Raw genomic sequence first — 21,233 nt, 5'->3', positions numbered from 1 at the left:
AGAACACCAATAATAGGAAGAGAGTTGCTTGGGCCAAGAAACACGAGCAATGGAAATCTGTCCTTTCGTCTGGAGATCAAATTGTAGATTTTTGGTTCCAACCGCGGTGTCTTTGTGAGACGAGGTGTGGGTGAACGGATGATCTCCGCATGTGTATATCCCACCGTAAAGCATGGCGGAGGAGGTGTTATGGTGTGGGGGTGATTTATTTCGAATTCAAGGCACACTTAACCAGCATGGCTACCACATCATTCTGCAGTGATACGCTATCAACATCTGGTTTGGGCTATCATTTGTTTTTCAACAGGTCATTGACCCAACACACCTCCAGACGGTTAAAGGGCTATTTTACCATGAAGGAGAGTGATGAAGTGCTGCATCAGATGACCTGGCCTCCACGATCCCCCAACTTCAACCAAATGTAGTTGGTTTGGGATGAGTTGGACTGCAGAGTGAAGGAAAAGCCTTCAACAAGTGCTCAGCATATGTGGGAACTCCTTTAATACTGTTGGGAAAGCATTGCAGGTGAAGCTGGTTGAGAGAATGCCAAGAGTGTACAAAGCTGTCATGTCAAAGGGTGGCTATTTGAAAAATCTGAAATATAAAATATATATTGATTTGTTTAACACTTTTTTTGGTTACTATGTGATTTCATATGTGTTAATTCATAGTTTTGATGTCTTCACTATTATTCTACAATGTAGAAAATAGTTTTAAAAAATAAAGAAAAACCCTTGAATGAGTAGATGTTCTAAAACCTTTGACCGGAAGTGTATGTATTTGACATATTCTTATATAATATTAACATTGTTGATTACATGAAGTTTCAGCTTGGGGTGGGGGTTTTGGACCAACTGGTGACATCACCATACGGTATAAGTTTGCTCTCCTCTCAGCCAATAACAGCTAGTTTTCAGATTACACATCCCTCCCATTAGGCACCTCTCGCAGACCACTCCCAGACAGACCTAGCAAAAATGTTTATTTAAAAAAATCACAGTACGGTAGTTATTTGTTACCCAGAAAGGAATTGATATATATATATATATATATATATATCTACATTGGACCTTTAACATGTGATGAAAATACAACAGAACAGATGAACAGAAATTACATTTATTCTAACAGGTGGCCTAAAAAGATCTATCTGATAGCCACGACCCTACTAAGCCACACCTCCAGTCCAGGGTACCCAGTGTGTGAGAGAGTGTGTGAGTTCCGTACCCTCCAGTAGAGTGTGCGAGTGTGTGTGTGTGGCCACGCTCATCACACTGTTGGCGCGGTCCTTGTTGCGGCCAAGCTGGTCCACAGACACCATCAGGGAGCCTGAGTGTTTCTTCTTCCCCTCCACCTCTGTGGTCTGCGCTCAGCGAGAGGACACACACACACACACAAACACCCGTCAGAGGCCTTACATAAATACACATACCGTGAAACCAGTCCAATCACTATACCTTTGTGTCTGACACACACACAGAGAGAGACCAATATCTAATCCTATCCCACACACCAGACACGAAAACCCGATCCCATACAACAGACACTAAAAAATGCCGCTAACCCCCACCCCTTACAATATTATCCCATTCTAAGTAAACCGTCTTATCCCACCCAAAACATATAGCAGTCGTATCCCCTTCCCAAACCTGCATGCAAGAGCATGCATGTATCCAATAAGAAAAGAGAAGTCAAGACAGCCACTGTACCATGCTACGTTTGGAGAGTAGGTAAAAAGGTAAAGCTTGGCTTGGATTGGACAGAAGTAATGGGAAGTCAAACTACCATGCTAGCTAGGATGAGGAAGAATGCTGTTGTTAGAAAAAGGTTACGTTTTTTTGTAGCTTGGGAAAGACAAAAGAGAGGTGGGGAAATGGTGGCAAAAGACAGACAGAATAAACTGGTTTTGAGGAAAAATGAAGAGGGGAGAGAGTTTCTAGTAGTGTTTGTTGTGGATGGGGCATGGCAACAGAGATATCTGTTTGCTAGATAGGTGCTACCAAGAGACACTGCGTACTTCTATGCAGGAGACTTTGAAACGGGCTACTAGGCTAATAGAAAGGTTACTACAGTGTAATGGAAGCCAGGAATCTGTTGTTTTTCATTGGTGGAAGAGTGCGCCACTCAGAGCAGCTGAAGCAAAGGGGGGGAGGGGGAGAAAATAAAGACTAGAGAATGGAGTGTGTGTAATAAGGCTGTGAGTGCTGAGCAAGTCTCGAGAAGGGAAAATCAAAGAGAAGAGGAAGGAACCAGAACTTCAGAGACAAGAAGAGAGGAGGACAGAGAAGGGAAAGGGAGTGGAAACCAGACCGAAAACGTCCTTACACTGTCGTCAGTGGCTGCCTTATCTATTTTCACCTCAGGCAGAAGGCGTCCGCCTGGCTGGTGAGCGATGAGCGACACCACGCCGTTGCAGTCCACCGTGCTGTTCCTCTTCCCTCCGGTGTGGGGCGCCAGTGGGCTGATGAGACGCGATGAGCCCTGGCTGTATCCGCTGTAGCTGCTACGGCGGTAGGGGATGAACAGGGAGCCCCGGCGGTCCTCGCTCTCCTCCACCGTGCTGTGCTCATCGTCCGCAAACTCGTTCTCTGAGCCCACGTCCTTTGGAGGGCGGCCCTTGTTGAAGCTGAAGATGCTGCTACGGCTGTTGTGCCGCGACATGAATGGAGAGCCCGGGATGGAGAGGAGAGACTGGAGGAGGAAGAGGGAAAGGGGGGAAAGGGAGAGAGAGAAGAGAAATAAAGGAAGGGGTGGAAGAGAAGAAGACACAGAGAAACAGAGAAAGAAAGAGGGATGGGTGTGAGATGATAAGAAAAAGAGCAAGAGACAGAAAGAATGAGAAACGGAAAGAAAGACAAAAAGGTCAAATAGGATAAACGGGGAAAAGAAGTAGCCACAGAAACAGAAATGAGAGATAATGGTTCATTCAGACATGTAAAGACACAGCAACTAAAGACTAGAAGATGGCCACTTTAGAAATCAGGCACACAAATGTACGCAACGGTCCGTTTTGCTTAGTAAGCCGTTCTGACTGGGCCTCTCACAGGTAACTTTTTTTTAAACCAGGGGGGTAAGGGTGGTGATAGGCAGGGCGATGACAAAACACAGCTAGATTATTGCTTTCAGCAGGGCAGTGAAAGATTCATGAAAAGGGCTTATCAATAATGTAGTGGGGGCCTGTGAAAGCATGCCTCTCTCTACCCTTCCCTTCCCTCACACCAAACAGGCCAAGACTGGTGTAATGTACAGTCACTGCTGCTACACTAAAACTACTCTCCTCTGCACTAGTGTTGAACAGAGGATGTGTCAGCACAATGCAACATCATGGACTCTCACCAGGACAGAGAGAAAGAAGAAACAGTGGGATAGAGGGAGAGGCCTTAGGAATTCTGTCACTTATATTCATTTGAAACCTAACATTGATATGACATCATTAGTGATGAACTCAATTTGATGTATATACCCTAAACAAATGTAGATATGAAGCCACCACAGATTTTTTTTTTTGGGGGGGGAGCTTGGCAGCAAAATGGCTGCTGACATTAACACTATTTTACAATTCAGAAGAACTGCTTTGAAGAAAAGGCACCATATTTGTTGCAGAGCTAGGTTTATGGACCCTGAAAAGATGGCTGCTGACTAACACTGCTTTGCAGTTCAGAATAACTATTTTGAGATAAGCAAAACACATTTGGCAGTGAGTTAGATCTATATATCATGAAAATATTTTGATAGGGCGCCACCACAGATTTTTCCCCGGGGGGCCATGGCAGCCACATTTGAAAATTATTGCCTAGCAGTACCAATATTTTACAACCAAGGACTATTTTAAGAGAAAGGCTCCAAATTTGGCTCAGAGTTAGATTTATGGACTCTGAAAAGACACCAAGACAGTCGTGAAGAGTGCACGACAACACCTTTCCCCCCTCAAGAGACTGAAAAGATTTGATATGGGTCCCCAGATCCTCAAAAAGTTTCTACAGCTGCACCATCGAGAGCATCCTGACCTGTTGAATCACTGCCTGGTATGGTAACTGCTCAGCATCTGACTGTAAGGCGCTACAGAGGGTAGTGCGTACGGCCCAGGAAATCACTAGGGCCAAGCTTCCTGACATCCAGGACCTTTTTACTAGGCGGTGTCAGAGGAAGGCCCAAAACAACTGTCAAAGACTCCAGTCACCCAAGTCATAGGCGGTTCTCTCTGCTACCGCAAGGCAAGCGGAAATGGAGCGCCAAGTCTAGGTCCACGAGGCTTCTACACAGCTTCTAGCCCTAAGCCATAAGACTCCTGAACATCTAATCAAATGGTTACCCAGACAAGATGTTATACTATATTATAGTTATAGTTTAGAGGCCCTTGTGTACCTCTCCCAACATTTTTTAAAAGTCAAAGAAGTGTAGGCCATGACTTTTTCTAGATTGAAGGTTAGTAATTAACATTTTACAGTCTGCAGCCATTTAGCAAGATGGCTGCCATACCCCCAGGGGCCAAATCTGTGATGGGGTCCACCAGGAACATGGTTGCCTACACCTGTACTACATAGTGAGGCAGTTAAGCTGATAAACAAAACACATTTTAGTTTATGATTTATCTCAAAATAGTTATTCTGAACTGCAAAGTAGTGTTACAGTCGACAGCCATCTTTTCAGGGTCCATACATCTAGCTCTGTGACAAATTTGGTGCCTACCTCAAAGCAGTCCTTCTCAATTGTAAAATAGTGTTACTGTCGGCGGCATTGTAAATAAATCTACTTCTTTACCAAATGTGGTACTTTAAAAAAAAAGTTTACAATTTATCAGCTTAACCGCTATGTAGTACAGGAGTAGGCAACTCTGTTCCTAGTGTGCCGTGGGTACTGCAGGGCTTTGTTCCAACGAAGCATGCCACCTGTCCAACTGAGATAATTGAGTAGTTCAATGATTGCCTAAATTCAACACACCTGGTCTTCCAGGTCAGTTAAATAAAAAACATGAAGTGTCTGTGGCATTCCAGGACCAGGGTTGCCTACCCCTATTTAGTGCAAGATGACAGAAGAAGACTACTGAAAAGTGTATACTAGTAGTCAATAAATGTTTAATAATGGTGAATTAAACAATGGTGGATCAATGTCATCTGGCCTACAAATGAATATTGATAATAATGTACAGTGCTATCATAAGTATTCACCCCCCTTGGATTTTTTTGTGGGATTTAAATTGTGATTTTTTTTTGTCATTGATCTACACAAAATACTAAGATATATGGAATTGTTTTAAAAAGGTCATACCAGGGACCATTTTGCTATTTGATAAGACCCCTTGAAGTATCCCAAAAATATATTAAAAACATTTTGGAGGGGGCCTTACTGCTATTTGCCAATACAAACTCAATGAATGACAGATTCAGCAATCTAAAAGTTATTAAGTGTCTATCCTATATCTGAGAGACATAAAAAACATCAGGAAACTTTTTTTTACATGTATATAACCCCTTATTGCTGTCACTAAACACTAAACTCCATATACAGTATACTTCCATAATCTTTTTGGACTGGTACCGGGGGACATTCAGACGAGTCGTGTGAGGCCTTTACACAGAGGGGTCATATTAGTGTGTAGCCCAAACTGTTCAGATGCTACAGACGAGTCCCAAGATGCTTGTGGACCATCGTGTTCCTTAGGGTCTTAGGGCTTCCATAGAGGGGTCATAACAGAAACGACAGAGAAGAGTAATTTTCACGACGGCCTGTTAAACACTCTGTCACCTTTCACCGCAGATGTCTTCTGGTCTGACAAACACCGCTCTAGCTCTGTCACCTTTCACCGCAGATGTCTTCTGGTCTGACAAACACCGCTCTAGCTCTGTCACCTTTCACCGCAGATGTCTTCTGGTCTGACAAACACCGCTCTAGCTCTGTCACCTTTCACCGCAGATGTCTTCTGGTCTGACAAACACCGCTCTAGCTCTGTCACCTTTCACCGCAGATGTCTTCTGGTCTGACAAACATCGCTCTAGCTCTGTCACCTTTCACCGCAGATGCGGAAGTGTTACAGATACAGTTGATTGAGACGCATCCAGTTCAAAAAATATCTCTAGCTTAAACTGACGGATTTTCAAATCAAATCTTATTAGTCGCATGTGCCGAATACAACGAATACCTGACAGTGAAACGCTAACTTACGAGCCCCTAACCAACAATGCAGTTAAAATATGGATAAGAAGAAATAAAATGAACAAGTAATTAAAGAGCAGCAGTAAAAAAAACAACAGCAAGACTATATACAGGGGGGTACCGGTAGAGAGTCAATGTGTGAGGGCACTGGTTAGTTGAGGTAATATGTACATGTAGGTAGAGTTATGATGATGCATAGATGATAACAACAGAGAAAAGCAGAGGTGTAAAAGAGGGAGAGATGGGGGGTCAATGTAAATAGTCTGGATAGCCATTTGATTAGATGTTCAGGAGTCTTATGGCTTGGGGGTAGAAGCTGTGTAGAAGCCTCGTGGACCTAGACTTGGCGCTCCATTTCCGCTTGCCTTGTGGTAGCAGAGAGAACCGTCTATGACTTGGGTGACTGGAGTCTTTAACAGTTGTTTTGGGCCTTCCTCTGACACCGCCCAGTAAAAAGGTCCTGGATGTCAGGAAGCTTGGCCCCAGTGATGTCCTGGGCCGTACGCACTACCCTCTGTAGCGCCTTACAGTCAGATGCTGAGCAGTTACCATACCAGGCAATGATTCAACAGGTCAGGATGCTCTTGATGGTGCAGCTGTAGAACCTTTTTGAGGATCTGGGGACCCATATCAAATCTTTTCAGTCTCCTGAGGGGGAAAAGGTGTTGTCGTGCACTCTTCACGACTGTCTTGGTTGGTGATGTGGACACCAAGGAACTTGAAACTCTCGACCCGCTCCACTTCAGTCCTGTCGATGTTGATAGAGGTGTGTTCGGCCCTTCTTTTACCTATAGTCCACAATCAGCTCCTTTGTCTTGCTCACATTGAGAGAGAGGTTGTTGTCCTGGCACCACACTGCCAGGTCTCTGACCTCCTCCCGATAGGCTGTCTCATCTTTGTCGGTGATCAGGCCTACCACTGTTGTCATCAGCAAACTTAATGATGGTGTTGGAGTTGTGCTTGGCCATGCAGTCGTGGGTGAGTACATGAGCGGACTAAGCACGCATCCCTAAGGGGCCCCGGTGTTGAGGATCAGCATGGCAGATGTGTTGTTGCCTACCATTACTACCTGCGGCGGCCCGTCAGGAAGTCCAGTATCCAATTGCAGAGGGAGGTGTTTAGTCCCAGGGTCCTTAGCTTATTGATGACCTTTGAGGGCACTACAGTGTTGAATGCTGAGCTGTAGTCAATGAATAGCATTCTCAAATAGGCGTTCCTTTTGACCAGGTGGGAAAGAGCAGTGTAGAGTGTGATTGAGATTGAGTCATCTGTGGATCTGTTGGGGCGTTATGAGAATTGGAGTGGGTCTAGTGTTTCTGGCATGATGGTGTTGATGTGAGCCGTGACCAGCCTTTCAAAGCACTTCATGGCTACCGACGTAGCTACGGGGCGGGGCGGTAATCATTTACGCAGGTTACCTTCGCTTCATTGGGCATAGGGACTATGGTCGTCTGTTTGAAACATGTAGGTATTACAGACTCGGCCAGGGAGACGTTGAAAATGTCAGTTAAGTCACTTGCCAGTTGGTCCGTGCATGATTTGAGTACTCGTCCTGGTAATTCATCTGGCCACGCAGCTTTGTGAATGTTGACCTGTTTAAAGGTCTTACTCACATCTGCTACGGAGAGCGTGATCACACAGTCATCCAGAACAGCTGGCCCTCTCATGCATGCTTCAGTGTTGCTTGTCTCGAAGCAAGCATAAAAGGCATTTAGCTTGTCTGGTAGGCTTGCGTCACTGGGCAGCTCGCAGCTGGTTTTCCCATTTTGTACCCTGCAATAGTTTTCAAGCCCTGCCACGTCTGACGAGCGTCGGAGCCGGTGTAGTAGGATTCAATCTTAGTCCTGTATTGATGCTTTGCCTGTTTGATGGTTCGACTGAGGGCATAGCGGGATTTCTTAAAAGCGTCCGGATTAGTGTCCACCTCCTTGAAAGCGGCAGCTTAGTCACCTACATAATTATTGTCGACAAAAAGACAGTATAAAATAATTAATACTAATACTGAGCTATATTGTATTAAAATATTGCAGTGTTTTTACACTGCTGCTACTCGCTGTTTATTATCTATGCATAGTCACTTTACAAATTACCTCGACTAACCTGTAACCCCGCACATTGACTCGGTACCAGTACCCCCCTGTATATAACCTCGTTATTGTTATGTAATTATCTTGCGTTACTTTTTGATTCTATTTTTTTCTCACTTTAGATGATTTTGTAAATATTGTATTAACTCTATTTCTTGAACTGCATTGTTGATTAAGGGCTCGTAAGTAAGCATTTCACGGTAAGGTCTACAATTTGTTGTATTCTGCGCATGTGACAAATACAATTTCATTTAATTTGAAGTATTGTTATGGTTAGCCTAAATAAGTTCAGGAGTCAAAATATGCTTAACATATTACATAATAAATCAGTCTGTGTGCCATAATCACTTTATTGGTCAATTGCACACAAGGTCCAGCCCAAATTTTACTCCCACTTTTAACCCAACACCTCTGAAAGACACCCATACAGATTTGAATATGCTTTAACCCTACACATACAATTATCTCAAAGGTCCCTCACTCGAGTAGTGCATTTCAAGTACAGATTCAACCACAAAGACCAGGGAGCTTTTCAAATGCCTTGCAAAGGGCACTTATTGGCATGTGTGTAAAAATAACACTGAATATCCCTTTGAGCATGGTAACGTTATTTATTAGGCTTTAGATGGTGTATTAATACACCCAGTCACTACGTAGATACAGGCGTCCCAACTCCAGTCCTTGAGTACCGCCAGCAGCACACATTTTCAGTTGTTGCCACGGACACTAAATCACCAAAAAGTTCCACACGCACATTTGTGAAGAAGGCGTGACGGTGCCTCTTCCCCCCCAGGAGGTTGAAAAAGTTTGGCATGGGCCCTCAAATCCTCAAAAGGTTCTACAGCTGTACCATTGAGAGCATATTGACTGGTTGCATCACTGCTTGGTATGGCAATAGCACCGCCCTCGATCGCATGGTGTTACAGACGGTTGAACGGTTGAACTTCCGGCGCCGACAGAGATGGCCGCCTCGCTTCGCGTTCCTAGGAAACTATGCAGTTTTTTGTTTTTTTACGTGTTATTTCTTACATTAGTACCCCAGGTCATCTTAGGTTTCATTACATACAGTCGAGAAGAACTACTGAATATAAGATCAGCGTCAACTCACCATCAGTACGACCAAGAATATGTTTTTCGCGACGCGGATCCTGTGTTCTGCCTTACAAACAGTACAACGGAGCGGATCCTATGCAGCGACCCAAAAAAACGACTCCGAAAGAGAGGGAAATGAGGCGGTCTTCTGGTCAGACTCCGGAGACGGGCACACCGTGCACCACTCCCTAGCATTCTTCTTGCCAATGTCCAGTCTCTTGACAACAAGGTTGATGAAATCCGAGCAAGGGTAGCATTCCAGAGGGACATCAGAGACTGTAATGTTCTTTGCTTCACGGAAACGTGGCTCACCGGAGAGACGCTATCCGAAGTGGTGCAGCCAACGTGTTTCTCCACGCATCGCGCCGACAGAAACAAACATCTTTCTGGTAAGAAGAGGGGTGGGGGCGTATGCCTTATGGCCAACGTGACATGGTGTGATGAAAGAAACATACAGGAACTCAAATCCTTCTGTTCACCTGATTTAGAATTCCTCACAATCAAATGTAGACCGCATTATCTGCCAAGAGAATTCTCTTCGATTATAATCACAGCCGTATATATCCCCCCCCAAGCAGACACATCGATGGCTCTGAACGAACTTTATTTAACTCTCTGCAAACTGGAAACAATTTATCCGGAGGCTGCATTCATTGTAGCTGGGGATTTTAACAAGGCTAATCTGAAAACAAGACTCCCTAAATTTTATCAGCATATCGATTGCACAACCAGGGGTGGAAAGACCTTGGATCATTGTTACTCTAACTTCCGCGACGCATATAAGGCCCTGCCCCGCCCCCCTTTCGGAAAAGCTGACCACGACTCCATTTTGTTGATCCCTGCCTACAGACAGAAACTAAAACAAGAGGCTCCCACGCTGAGGTCTGTCCAACGCTGGTCCGACCAAGCTGACTCCACACTCCAAGACTGCTTCCATCACGTGGACTGGGAGATGTTTCGTATTGCGTCAGATAACAACATTGACGAATACGCTGATTCGGTGTGCGATTTCATTAGAACGTGCGTTGAAGATGTCGTTCCCATAGCAACGATTAAAACATTCCCTAACCAGAAACCGTGGATTGATGGCAGCATTCGTGTGAAACTGAAAGCGCGAACCACTGCTTTTAATCAGGGCAAGGTGTCTGGTAACATGACCGAATACAAACAGTGCAGCTATTCCCTCCGCAAGGCTATCAAACAAGCTAAGCGCCAGTACAGAGACAAAGTAGAATCTCAATTCAACGGCTCAGACACAAGAGGCATGTGGCAGGTTCTACAGTCAATCACGGACTACAGGAAGAAATCCAGCCCAGTCACGGACCAGGATGTCTTGCTCCCAGGCAGACTAAATAACTTTTTTGCCCGCTTTGAGGACAATACTGTGCCACTGACACGGCCTGCAACGAAAACATGCGGTCTCTCCTTCACTGCAGCCGAGGTGAGTAAGACATTTAAACGTGTTAACCCTCGCAAGGCTGCAGGCCCAGACGGCATCCCCAGCCGCGCCCTCAGAGCATGCGCAGACCAGCTGGCCGGTGTGTTTACGGACATATTCAATCAATCCCTATACCAGTCTGCTGTTCCCACATGCTTCAAGAGGGCCACCATTGTTCCTGTTCCCAAGAAAGCTAAGGTAACTGAGCTAAACGACTACCGCCCCGTAGCACTCACATCCGTCATCATGAAGTGCTTTGAGAGACTAGTCAAGGACCATATCACCTCCACCCTACCTGACACCCTAGACCCACTCCAATTTGCTTACCGCCCAAATAGGTCCACAGACGATGCAATCTCAACCACACTGCACACTGCCCTAACCCATCTGGACAAGAGGAATACCTATGTGAGAATGCTGTTCATCGACTACAGCTCAGCATTCAACACCATAGTACCCTCCAAGCTCGTCATCAAGCTCGAGACCCTGGGTCTCGACCCCGCCCTGTGCAACTGGGTACTGGACTTCCTGACGGGCCGCCCCCAGGTGGTGAGGGTAGGCAACAACATCTCCACCCCTCTGATCCTCAACACTGGGGCCCCACAAGGGTGCGTTCTGAGCCCTCTCCTGTACTCCCTGTTTACCCACGACTGCGTGGCCACGCACGCCTCCAACTCAATCATCAAGTTTGCGGACGACACAACAGTGGTAGGCTTGATTACCAACAACGACGAGACGGCCTACAGGGAGGAGGTGAGGGCCCTCGGAGTGTGGTGTCAGGAAAATAACCTCACACTCAACGTCAACAAAACTAAGGAGATGATTGTGGACTTCAGGAAACAGCAGAGGGAACACCCCCATATCCACATCGATGGAACAGTAGTGGAGAGGGTAGCAAGTTTTAAGTTCCTTGGCATACACATCACAGACAAACTGAATTGGTCCACTCACACAGACAGCATCGTGAAGAAGGCGCAGCAGCGCCTCTTCAACCTCAGGAGGCTGAAGAAATTCGGCTTGTCACCAAAAGCACTCACAAACTTCTACAGATGCACAATCGAGAGCATCCTGGCGGGGTGTATCACCGCCTGGTATGGCAACTGCACCGCCCTCAACCGTAAGGCTATCCAGAGGGTAGTGAGGTCTGCACAACGCATCACCGGGGGCAAACTACCTGCCCTCCAGGACACCTACACCACCCGATGCTACAGGAAGGCCATAAAGATCATCAAGGACATCAACCACCCGAGCCACTGCCTGTTCACCCCGCTGTCATCCAGAAGGCGAGGTCAGTACAGGTGCATCAAAGCTGGGACCGAGAGACTGAAAAACAGCTTCTATCTCAAGGCCATCAGACTGTTAAACAGCCACCACTAACATTGAGTGGCTGCTGCCAACACACTGTCAATGACACTGACTCAACTCCAGCCACTTTAATAATGGGAATTGATGGGAAATTATGTAAATATATCACTAGCCACTTTAAACAATGCTACCTTATATAATGTTACTTACCCTACATTATTAATCTCATATGCATATGTATATACTGTACTCTATATCATCGACTGCATCCTTATGTAATACATGTATCACTAGCCACTTTAACTATGCCACTTTGTTTACATACTCATCTCATATGTTATACTGTACTCGATATCATCTACTGTATCTTGCCTATGCTGCTTTGTACCATCACTCATTCATATATCCTTATGTACATATTCCTTATCCCCTTACACTGTGTATAAGACAGTAGTTTTTTTGGAATTGTTAGTTAGATTACTTGTTCGTTATTACTGCATTGTCTGAACTAGAAGCACAAGCATTTCGCTACACTCGCATTAACATCTGCTAACCATGTGTACATTACTGGAGCCGAGCTCCCTGCCATCCAGAACCTCTATATCAGGCGGTGTGAAAAGAACGGCCAGAAAATCGTCAAAGACCCCAACCATCCAAGCCATAGACAAATAGTCTTGCTGCCCACGTCAAGAGGTACCAGTGCATCAAGTCTTGAATAGCTTCTATCCCTAAGCAATATGATAAATAGCAAACAAAATAGCTACACGGACCGAGTTGACCTTGTATCTTTATTGACCTTTATTTCAGTATTTGCACTGTCTCTATGCACACTCACAGGGCCCTACACACTCACAGGGCCCTACACACTCACAGGGCCCTACACACTCCCACACACTCTCACTCCAACACACACACAGGGCCCTACACACTCCCAGGGCCCTACACACTCCCACACACTCTCACTCCAACACACACACAGGGCCCTACACACTCACAGGGCCCTACATACTCCCACACACTCTCACTCCAAAACACACACAGGGCCCTGCACACTCACAGGGCCCTACACACTCCCACACACTCTCACTCCAACACACACACACACACAAACACTCACTCCATCATTTCTTCACTCACACATAATATGTACATACATTTATACTGACCCTACAAACTCGCACACCCACATGCAAGCTGCTGCTACACTGTTTATCTTATATCATGTAGCATAGTCACCTTACCCCTATACATATCTACCTCCATCACTCCAGTATCCCTGCACATGTAAATATGATATTGAAACTGACTTTTTAAATATTTCCAGTATATAGTACAGTGCCTTGCGAAAGTATTCGGCCCCCTCGAACTTTGGGACCTTTTGCCACATTTCAGGCTTTTATTATTTTTTTAAAATTTTTTATTTGACCTTTATTTAACCAGGTAGGCAAGTTGAGAACAAGTTCTCATTTACAATTGCGACCTGGCCAAGATAAAGCAAAGCAGTTCGACAGATAAAACGACACAGAGTTACACATGGAGTAAAAACAAACATACAGTCAATAATGCAGTATAAACAAGTCTATATACAATGTGAGCAAATGAGGTGAGAAGGGAGGTAAAGGCAAAAAAGGCCATGATGGCAAAGTAAATACAATATAGCAAGTAAAATACTGGAATGGTAGTTTTGCAATGGAAGAATGTGCAAAGTAGAAATAAAAAATAATGGGGTGCAAAGGAGCAAAATAAATAAATAAATAAAAATTAAATACAGTTGGGAAAGAGGTAGTTGTTTGGGCTAAATTATAGGTGGGCTATGTACAGGTGCAGTAATCTGTGAGCTGCTCTGACAGTTGGTGCTTAAAGCTAGTGAGGGAGATAAGTGTTTCCAGTTTCAGAGATTTTTGTAGTTCGTTCCAGTCATTGGCAGCAGAGAACTGGAAGGAGAGGCGGCCAAAGAAAGAATTGGTTTTGGGGGTGACTAGAGAGATATACCTGCTGGAGCGTGTGCTACAGGTGGGAGATGCTATGGTGACCAGCGAGCTGAGATAAGGGGGGACTTTACCTAGCAGGGTCTTGTAGATGACATGGAGCCAGTGGGTTTGGCGACGAGTATGAAGCGAGGGCCAGCCAACGAGAGCGTACAGGTCGCAATGGTGGGTAGTATATGGGGCTTTGATGATAAAACGGATTGCACTGTGATAGACTGCATCCAATTTGTTGAGTAGGGTATTGGAGGCTATTTTGTAAATGACATCGCCAAAGTCGAGGATTGGTAGGATGGTCAGTTTTACAAGGGTATGTTTGGCAGCATGAGTGAAGGATGCTTTGTTGCGAAATAGGAAGCCAATTCTAGATTTAACTTTGGATTGGAGATGTTTGATATGGGTCTGGAAGGAGAGTTTACAGTCTAACCAGACACCTAAGTATTTGTAGTTGTCCACGTATTCTAAGTCAGAGCCGTCCAGAGTAGTGATGTTGGACAGGCGGGTAGGTGCAGGTAGCGATCGGTTGAAGAGCATGCATTTAGTTTTACTTGTATTTAAGAGCAATTGGAGGCCACGGAAGGAGAGTTGTATGGCATTGAAGCTTGCCTGGAGGGTTGTTAACACAGTGTCCAAAGAAGGGCCGGAAGTATACAGAATGGTGTCGTCTGCGTAGAGGTGGATCAGGGACTCACCAGCAGCAAGAGCGACCTCATTGATGTATACAGAGAAGAGAGTCGGTCCAAGAATTGAACCCTGTGGCACCCCCATAGAGACTGCCAGAGGTCCGGACAGCAGACCCTCCGATTTGACACACTGAACTCTATCAGAGAAGTAGTTGGTGAACCAGGCGAGGCAATCATTTGAGAAACCAAGGCTGTCGAGTCTGCCGATGAGGATATGGTGATTGACAGAGTCGAAAGCCTTGGCCAGATCAATGAATACGGCTGCACAGTAATGTTTCTTATCGATGGCGGTTAAGATATCGTTTAGGACCTTGAGCGTGGCTGAGGTGCACCCATGACCAGCTCTGAAACCGGATTGCATAGCAGAGAAGGTATGGTGAGATTCGAAATGGTCGGTAATCTGTTTGTTGACTTGGCTTTCGAAGACCTTAGAAAGGCACGGTAGGATAGATATAGGTCTGTAGCAGTTTGGGTCAAGAGTGTCCCCCCCTTTGAAGAGGGGGATGACCGCAGCTGCTTTCCAATCTTTGGGAATCTCAGACGACACGAAAGAGAGGTTGAACAGGCTAGTAATAGGGGTGGCAACAATTTCGGCAGATAATTTTAGAAAGAAAGGGTCCAGATTGTCTAGCCCAGATTTTGCAGCTCTTTCAGAACATCAGCTGAATGGATTTGGGAGAAGGAGAAATGGGGAAGGCTTGGGCGAGTTGCTGTTGGGGGTGCAGTGCTGTTGTCCGGGGTAGGAGTAGCCAGGTGGAAAGCATGGCCAGCCGTAGAAAAATGCTTATTGAAATTCTCAATTATGGTGGATTTATCAGTGGTGACAGTGTTTCCTATCTTCAGTGCAGTGGGCAGCTGGGAGGAGGTGTTCTTATTCTCCATGGACTTTACAGTGTCCCAGAACTTTTTTGAGTTAGTGTTGCAGGAAGCAAATTTCAGCTTGAAAAAGCTAGCCTTGGCTTTTCTAACTGCCTGTGTATAATGATTTCTAGCTTCCCTGAACAGCTGCATATCATGGGGGCTGTTCGATGCTAATGCAGAACGCCATAGGATGTTTTTGTGTTGGTTAAGGGCAGTCAGGTCTGGGGAGAACCAAGGGCTATATCTGTTCCTGGTTCTAAATTTCTTAAATGGGGCATGTTTATTTAAGATGGTTAGGAAGGCATTTAAAAAAAATATCCAGGCATCCTCTACTGACGGGATGAGATCAATATCCTTCCAGGATACCCCGGCCAGGTCGATTAGAAAGGCCTGCTCGCAGAAGTGTTTCAGGGAGCGTTTTACAGTGATGAGTGGAGGTCGTTTGACCGCTGACCCATTACGGATGCAGGCAATGAGGCAGTGATCGCTGAGATCTTGGTTGAAGACAGCAGAGGTGTATTTAGAGGGGAAGTTGGTTAGGATGATATCTATGAGGGTGCCCGTGTTTAAGGTTTTGGGGAGGTACCTGGTAGGTTCATTGATTATTTGTGTGAGATTGAGGGCATCAAGTTTAGATTGTAGGATGGCTGGGGTGTTAAGCATGTTCCAGTTTAGGTCGCCTAGCAGCACGAACTCTGAAGATAGATGGGGGGCAATAAAGTTCACATATGGTGTCCAGAGCACAGCTGGGGGCAGAGGGTGGTCTATAGCAGGCGGCAACGGTGAGAGACTTGTTTTTAGAGAGGTGGATTTTTAAAAGTAGAAGTTCAAATTGTTTGGGTACAGACCTGGATAGTAGGACAGAACTCTGCAGGCTATCTTTGCAGTAGATTGCAACACCGCCCCCTTTGGCAGTTCTATCTTGTCTGAAAATGTTGTAGTTTGGAATTAAAATGTCTGAGTTTTTGGTGGTCTTCCTAAGCCAGGATTCAGACACAGCTAGAACATCCGGGTTGGCAGAGTGTGCTAAAGCAGTGAATAGAACAAACTTAGGGAGGAGGCTTCTAATGTTAACATGCATGAAACCAAGGCTATTACGGTTACAGAAGTCGTCAAAAGAGAGCGCCTGGGGAATAGGAGTGGAGCTAGGCACTGCAGGGCCTGGATTCACCTCTACATCGCCAGAGGAACATAGGAGGAGTAGAATAAGGGTACGGCTAAAAGCTATGAGAATTGGTCGTCTAGAACGTCTGGAACAGAGTAAAAGGAGGTTTCTGGGGGCGATAAAATAGCATCAAGGTATAATGTACAGACAAATGTATGGTAGGATGTGAATACAGTGGAGGTAAACCTAGGTATTGAGTGATGAAGAGAGAGATATTGTCTCTAGAAACATCGTTGAAACCAGGAGATGTCATTGCATGTGTGGGTGGTGGAACTAATAGGTTGGATAAGGTATAGTGAGCAGGACTAGAGGCTCTACAGTGAAATAAGCCAATAAACACTAACCAGAACAGAAATGGACAAGACATATTGACATTAAGGAGAGGCATGCTTAGTCGAGTGATCAAAAGGGTCCGGTGAGTGGAGAGGTTGGTTGGTGATTTAGACAGCTAGCCAGGGCATCGGTAGCAAGCTAGCATAGGATGGAGGTCTGTTGTTAGCCACCTCCTGCGCTCCGTCAGTAGATTAGTGGGGTTCCGTGTGGTAGAGGGGATCAATCCAAATCACACAACAACAAAAATAAAAACAATAGATATAGTTATAGAGGCCCAAGAAGAAAACATAATAATAATAATAAAAATAAAAAAAATAAAAAAATAAATAAAATAAATAAAAAAAATGTCCGATTGTCTATTCAGATAGCAGCCGGTAAGACAGCTAACGGTTAGCAGGCCGCAGATGGGCGTTCAGGTAACGTCGCGACGGAGGAGCCAGCCGAATAACTCCTTCGGGTAGATAACGTTGGCAGTCCAGTTGTGAAGGCCCGGTGGGGCTCCGCGAAGGCAGCAAACCGGGTCCGGATAGGCGACTGCAGCCCAGGTGCGATTGATGGAACTCAGGAGTGATTGACGGAGCTTGCTAGCTCCGGAACAATTGATGTTTGCTCCGGAATCGACGAAGGCCGATAGTCACACGGATAGCAGCTAGCTAGCTGTGAGATCCGGGCATGAATGTCCAGAGAGCAGTCGAAATCCAGGGACATGGAGAGAAAAATTGGTCCGGTATGCTCCGCTCCGAGCCGCGCTGCGCCGTACAGAACTGGCGATAGACTTTCGAGCCAAAGGATAGCCGATGACCACAAACCGTGGTTAGCTGAACACCAACGACTTGCCAGTAAAGGAGCCAACTAGCTTCTGAACTAGCTTCTGGATTAGCTTCTGGCTAGTTTCAGGCCAGCCTCCTGGAGTTTCTGGCTAGCTTCTTGGAGGATTACAGATCTGAGGTAAATAATACTTTTTTATAAATATACATTGGTGAGGCGGGTTGCAGGAGAGTGTTTTGAAGATGAGTTGATGGAAAATAAAAATAAAATGTATGTGAAAAAGTTGTAAATATATATATATACAGGACACGACAAGACGAGGACAAAAGACGTCTGAACTGCTATGCCACCTTGGAGAAAAAAAGCTTCAAACATAAAGATATAAAACTGTATTTTTTTGTGAAGAATCAACACCAAGTGGGACACAATCATGAAGTGGAACGACATTTATTGGATATTTCAAACTTTTTTAACAAATCAAAAACTGAAAAATTGGGCGTGCAAAATTATTCAGCCCCTTTACTTTCAGTGCAGCAAACTCTCTCCAGAAGTTCAGTGAGGATCTCTGAATGATCCAATGTTGACCTAAATGACTAATGATGATGAATACAATCCGCCTGTGTGTAATCAAGTCTCCGTATAAATGCACCTGCACTGTGATAGTCTCAGAGGTCCGTTAAAAGCGCAGAGAGCATCATGAAGAACAAGGAACACACCAGGTAGGTCCGAGATACTGTTGTGAAGAAGTTTAAAGCCGGATTTGGATACAAAAAGATTTCCCAAGCTTTAAACATCCCAAGGAGCACTGTGCAAGCGATAATATTGAAATGGAAGGAGTATCAGACCACTGCAAATCTACCAAGACCTGGCTGTCCCTCTAAACTTTCAGCTCATACAAGGAGAAGACTGATCAGAGATGCAGCCAAGAGGCCCATGATCACTCTGGATGAACTGCAGAGATCTACAGCTGAGGTGGGAGACTCTGTCCATAGGACAACAATCAGTTGTATATTGCACAAATCTGGCCTTTATGGAAGAGTGGCAAGAAGAAAGCCATTTCTTAAAGATATCCATAAAAAGTGTCGTTTAAAGTTTGGCACGAGACACACCAAACATGTGGAAGAAGGTGCTCTGGTCAGATGAAACCAAAATTTTACTTTTTGGCAACAATGCAAAACGTTATGTTTGGCGTAAAAGCAACACAGCTCATCACCTAGAACACACCATCCCCACTGTCAAACATGGTGGTGGCAGCATCATGGTTTGGGCCTGCTTTTCTTCAGCAGGGACAGGGAAGATGGTTAAAATTGATGGGAAGATGGATGGAGCCAAATACAGGACCATTCTGGAAGAAAACCTGATGGAGTCTGCAAAAGACCTGAGACTGGGACGGAGATTTGTCTTCCAACAAGACAATGATCCAAAACATAAAGCAAAATCTACAATGGAATGGTTCAAAAATAAACATATCCAGGTGTTAGAATGGCCAAGTCATAGTCCAGACCTGAATCCAATCGAGAATCTGTGGAAAGAACTGAAAACTGCTGTTCACAAATGCTCTCCATCCAACCTCACTGAGCTCGAGCTGTTTTGCAAGGAGGAATGGGAAAAAATGTCAGTCTCTCGATGTGCAAAACTGATAGAGACATACCCCAAGCGACTTACAGCTGTAATCGCAGCAAAAGGTGGCGCTACAAAGTATTAACTTAAGGGGGCTGAATAATTTTGCACGCCCAATTTTTCAGTTTTTGATTTGTTAAAAAGGTTTGAAATATCCAATAAATGTCGTTCCACTTCATGATTGTGTCCCACTTGATGTTGATTCTTCACAAAAAAATACAGTTTTATATCTTTATGTTTGAAGCCTGAAATGTGGCAAAAGGTCGAAAAGTTCAAGGGGGCCGAATACTTTCGCAAGGCACTGTATGTGTCACACCCTGACCATAGTTTAGTTTGTCTATTTCTATGTCTGGCCTGATATGGTTCTCAATCAGAGGCAGGTGTTAGTCATTGTCTCTGATTGGGAACCATATTTAGGTAGCCTGGGTTTCACTGTGTATTTGTGGGTGATTGTTCCTGTCTCTGTGTTTGCACCAGATAGGGCTGTTTCGGTTTTCGTTACGTTTCCACGTTTGTTGTTTTTGTAGTTTTTGTATTGATTTGTGTTTTACGCTTGATTAAACATGGATCGCAATCTACACGCCGCATTTTGGTCCGACTCTCCTTCACCACAAGAGAATCGTTACAGTATGCTTACTTACTTTAATTGTGTGTTTCATATTTTTCTTATTTCTCGTGTTTTTTAATGATTATTTGACAAGTGGAATCAGGTGTGCTTGTCCGGGATTTGTTATAGTTCAGTCTTCTGTGATGTACAGTGCACTCAAAGTATTCAGATCCCTTTACTTTTTCCACATTTTGTTGCGTTATGACAAAACAAAAACAGGTTTTTAGAATTTTTTGCAAATGTTTTAAAAATAAAAAACTGAAATATCACATTTACATAAGTATTCAGACCCTTTACGCAGTACTTTGTTGAAGCACCTTTGGCAGCGATTACAGCCTTGAACCTTCTTGGGTATGACGCTACAATCTTGTCACCCCTGTATTTGAGGAGTTTACCCCATTATTCTCTGCAGATCCTCTCAAGCTCTGTGAGGTTGGACGGGGAGTGTCGATGCACAGCTATTTTCAGATCTCTCCAGAGATGTTTGATCAGGTTCAAGTCCGGGCTCTGGCTGAGCCTCTCAAAGACATAGAAACACATCCCGACTTGTCCCGACGTGACGCTTGGCATTCAGCCACAGAGTTCAATCTTGGTTTCATCAAACTATAGAATCTTGTTTCTCATGGTCTGAGAGTCCTTTTGGCAAACTCCAAGTGGTTTGTCATGTGCCTTTCACTGAGGAGTGGCTTCCGTCTGGCCACTCTACCATAAATGCCTGATTGGTGGAGTGCTGCAGAGATGGTTGTCCTTCTGGAAGGTTCTCCCATATCCACTCTGGAGCTCCTGTCAGAGTGACCATCGGGTTCTTGGTTACCTCCCTGACCAAGGCCCTTCTCCCCAGATTGCTTAGTTTGGCCGGGCTGCCAGCACCAAGAGTCTTGGAGGTTCCAAGCTATCTGTTTTTATTTTTAATACAATTACAAAAACGTCTAAAAACCTGTTCTCACTTTGTCATTATGGGGTATTGTATGTAGATTGATGAGGGGAAAACATAATGTAATATATTTTAGAATAAGGCTGTAAAGTAACAAAATGTGGAAAAAGGGAAGGGGTCTGAATCCTTTTCGAATGCGCTGTATATAAATCTGGTACCGGTGGGGTTTGTTTTGCCCATGACAATGTTTGTGAGGTGTATA

At 44.8% G+C, this 21,233-nt stretch overlaps 1 protein-coding gene across 6 annotated transcripts in view; it reads right to left on the bottom strand.

Annotated features, from left to right (window-relative positions):
• LOC109891189 (sodium channel protein type 8 subunit alpha) overlaps window positions 1–21,233 on the bottom strand; it is a 105,752-nt gene that overhangs the window by 28,748 nt on the left and 55,771 nt on the right. For 3 of the 6 annotated variants that reach the window (XM_031825255.1, XM_031825253.1, XM_031825251.1), the window contains exons 10-11: window positions 2,359–2,691; window positions 1,228–1,363 (exon numbers count right to left, since the gene is read on the bottom strand). In XM_031825255.1, coding sequence (XP_031681115.1) covers window positions 1,228–1,363; window positions 2,359–2,691 — 469 coding nt within the window. Of the gene's footprint in view, window positions 1–1,227; window positions 1,364–2,325; window positions 2,692–4,791; window positions 4,888–21,233 lie in introns of those variants that run through there. The other 3 variants (XM_031825252.1, XM_031825250.1, XM_031825254.1) reach the window with 2 other exon arrangements.

This window comes from Oncorhynchus kisutch, linkage group LG5 (genome assembly GCF_002021735.2).
Source record: "Oncorhynchus kisutch isolate 150728-3 linkage group LG5, Okis_V2, whole genome shotgun sequence".
Lineage (NCBI taxonomy): Eukaryota > Metazoa > Chordata > Actinopteri > Salmoniformes > Salmonidae > Oncorhynchus > Oncorhynchus kisutch.
This window is presented reverse-complemented; position numbering and strand designations above follow the sequence as displayed.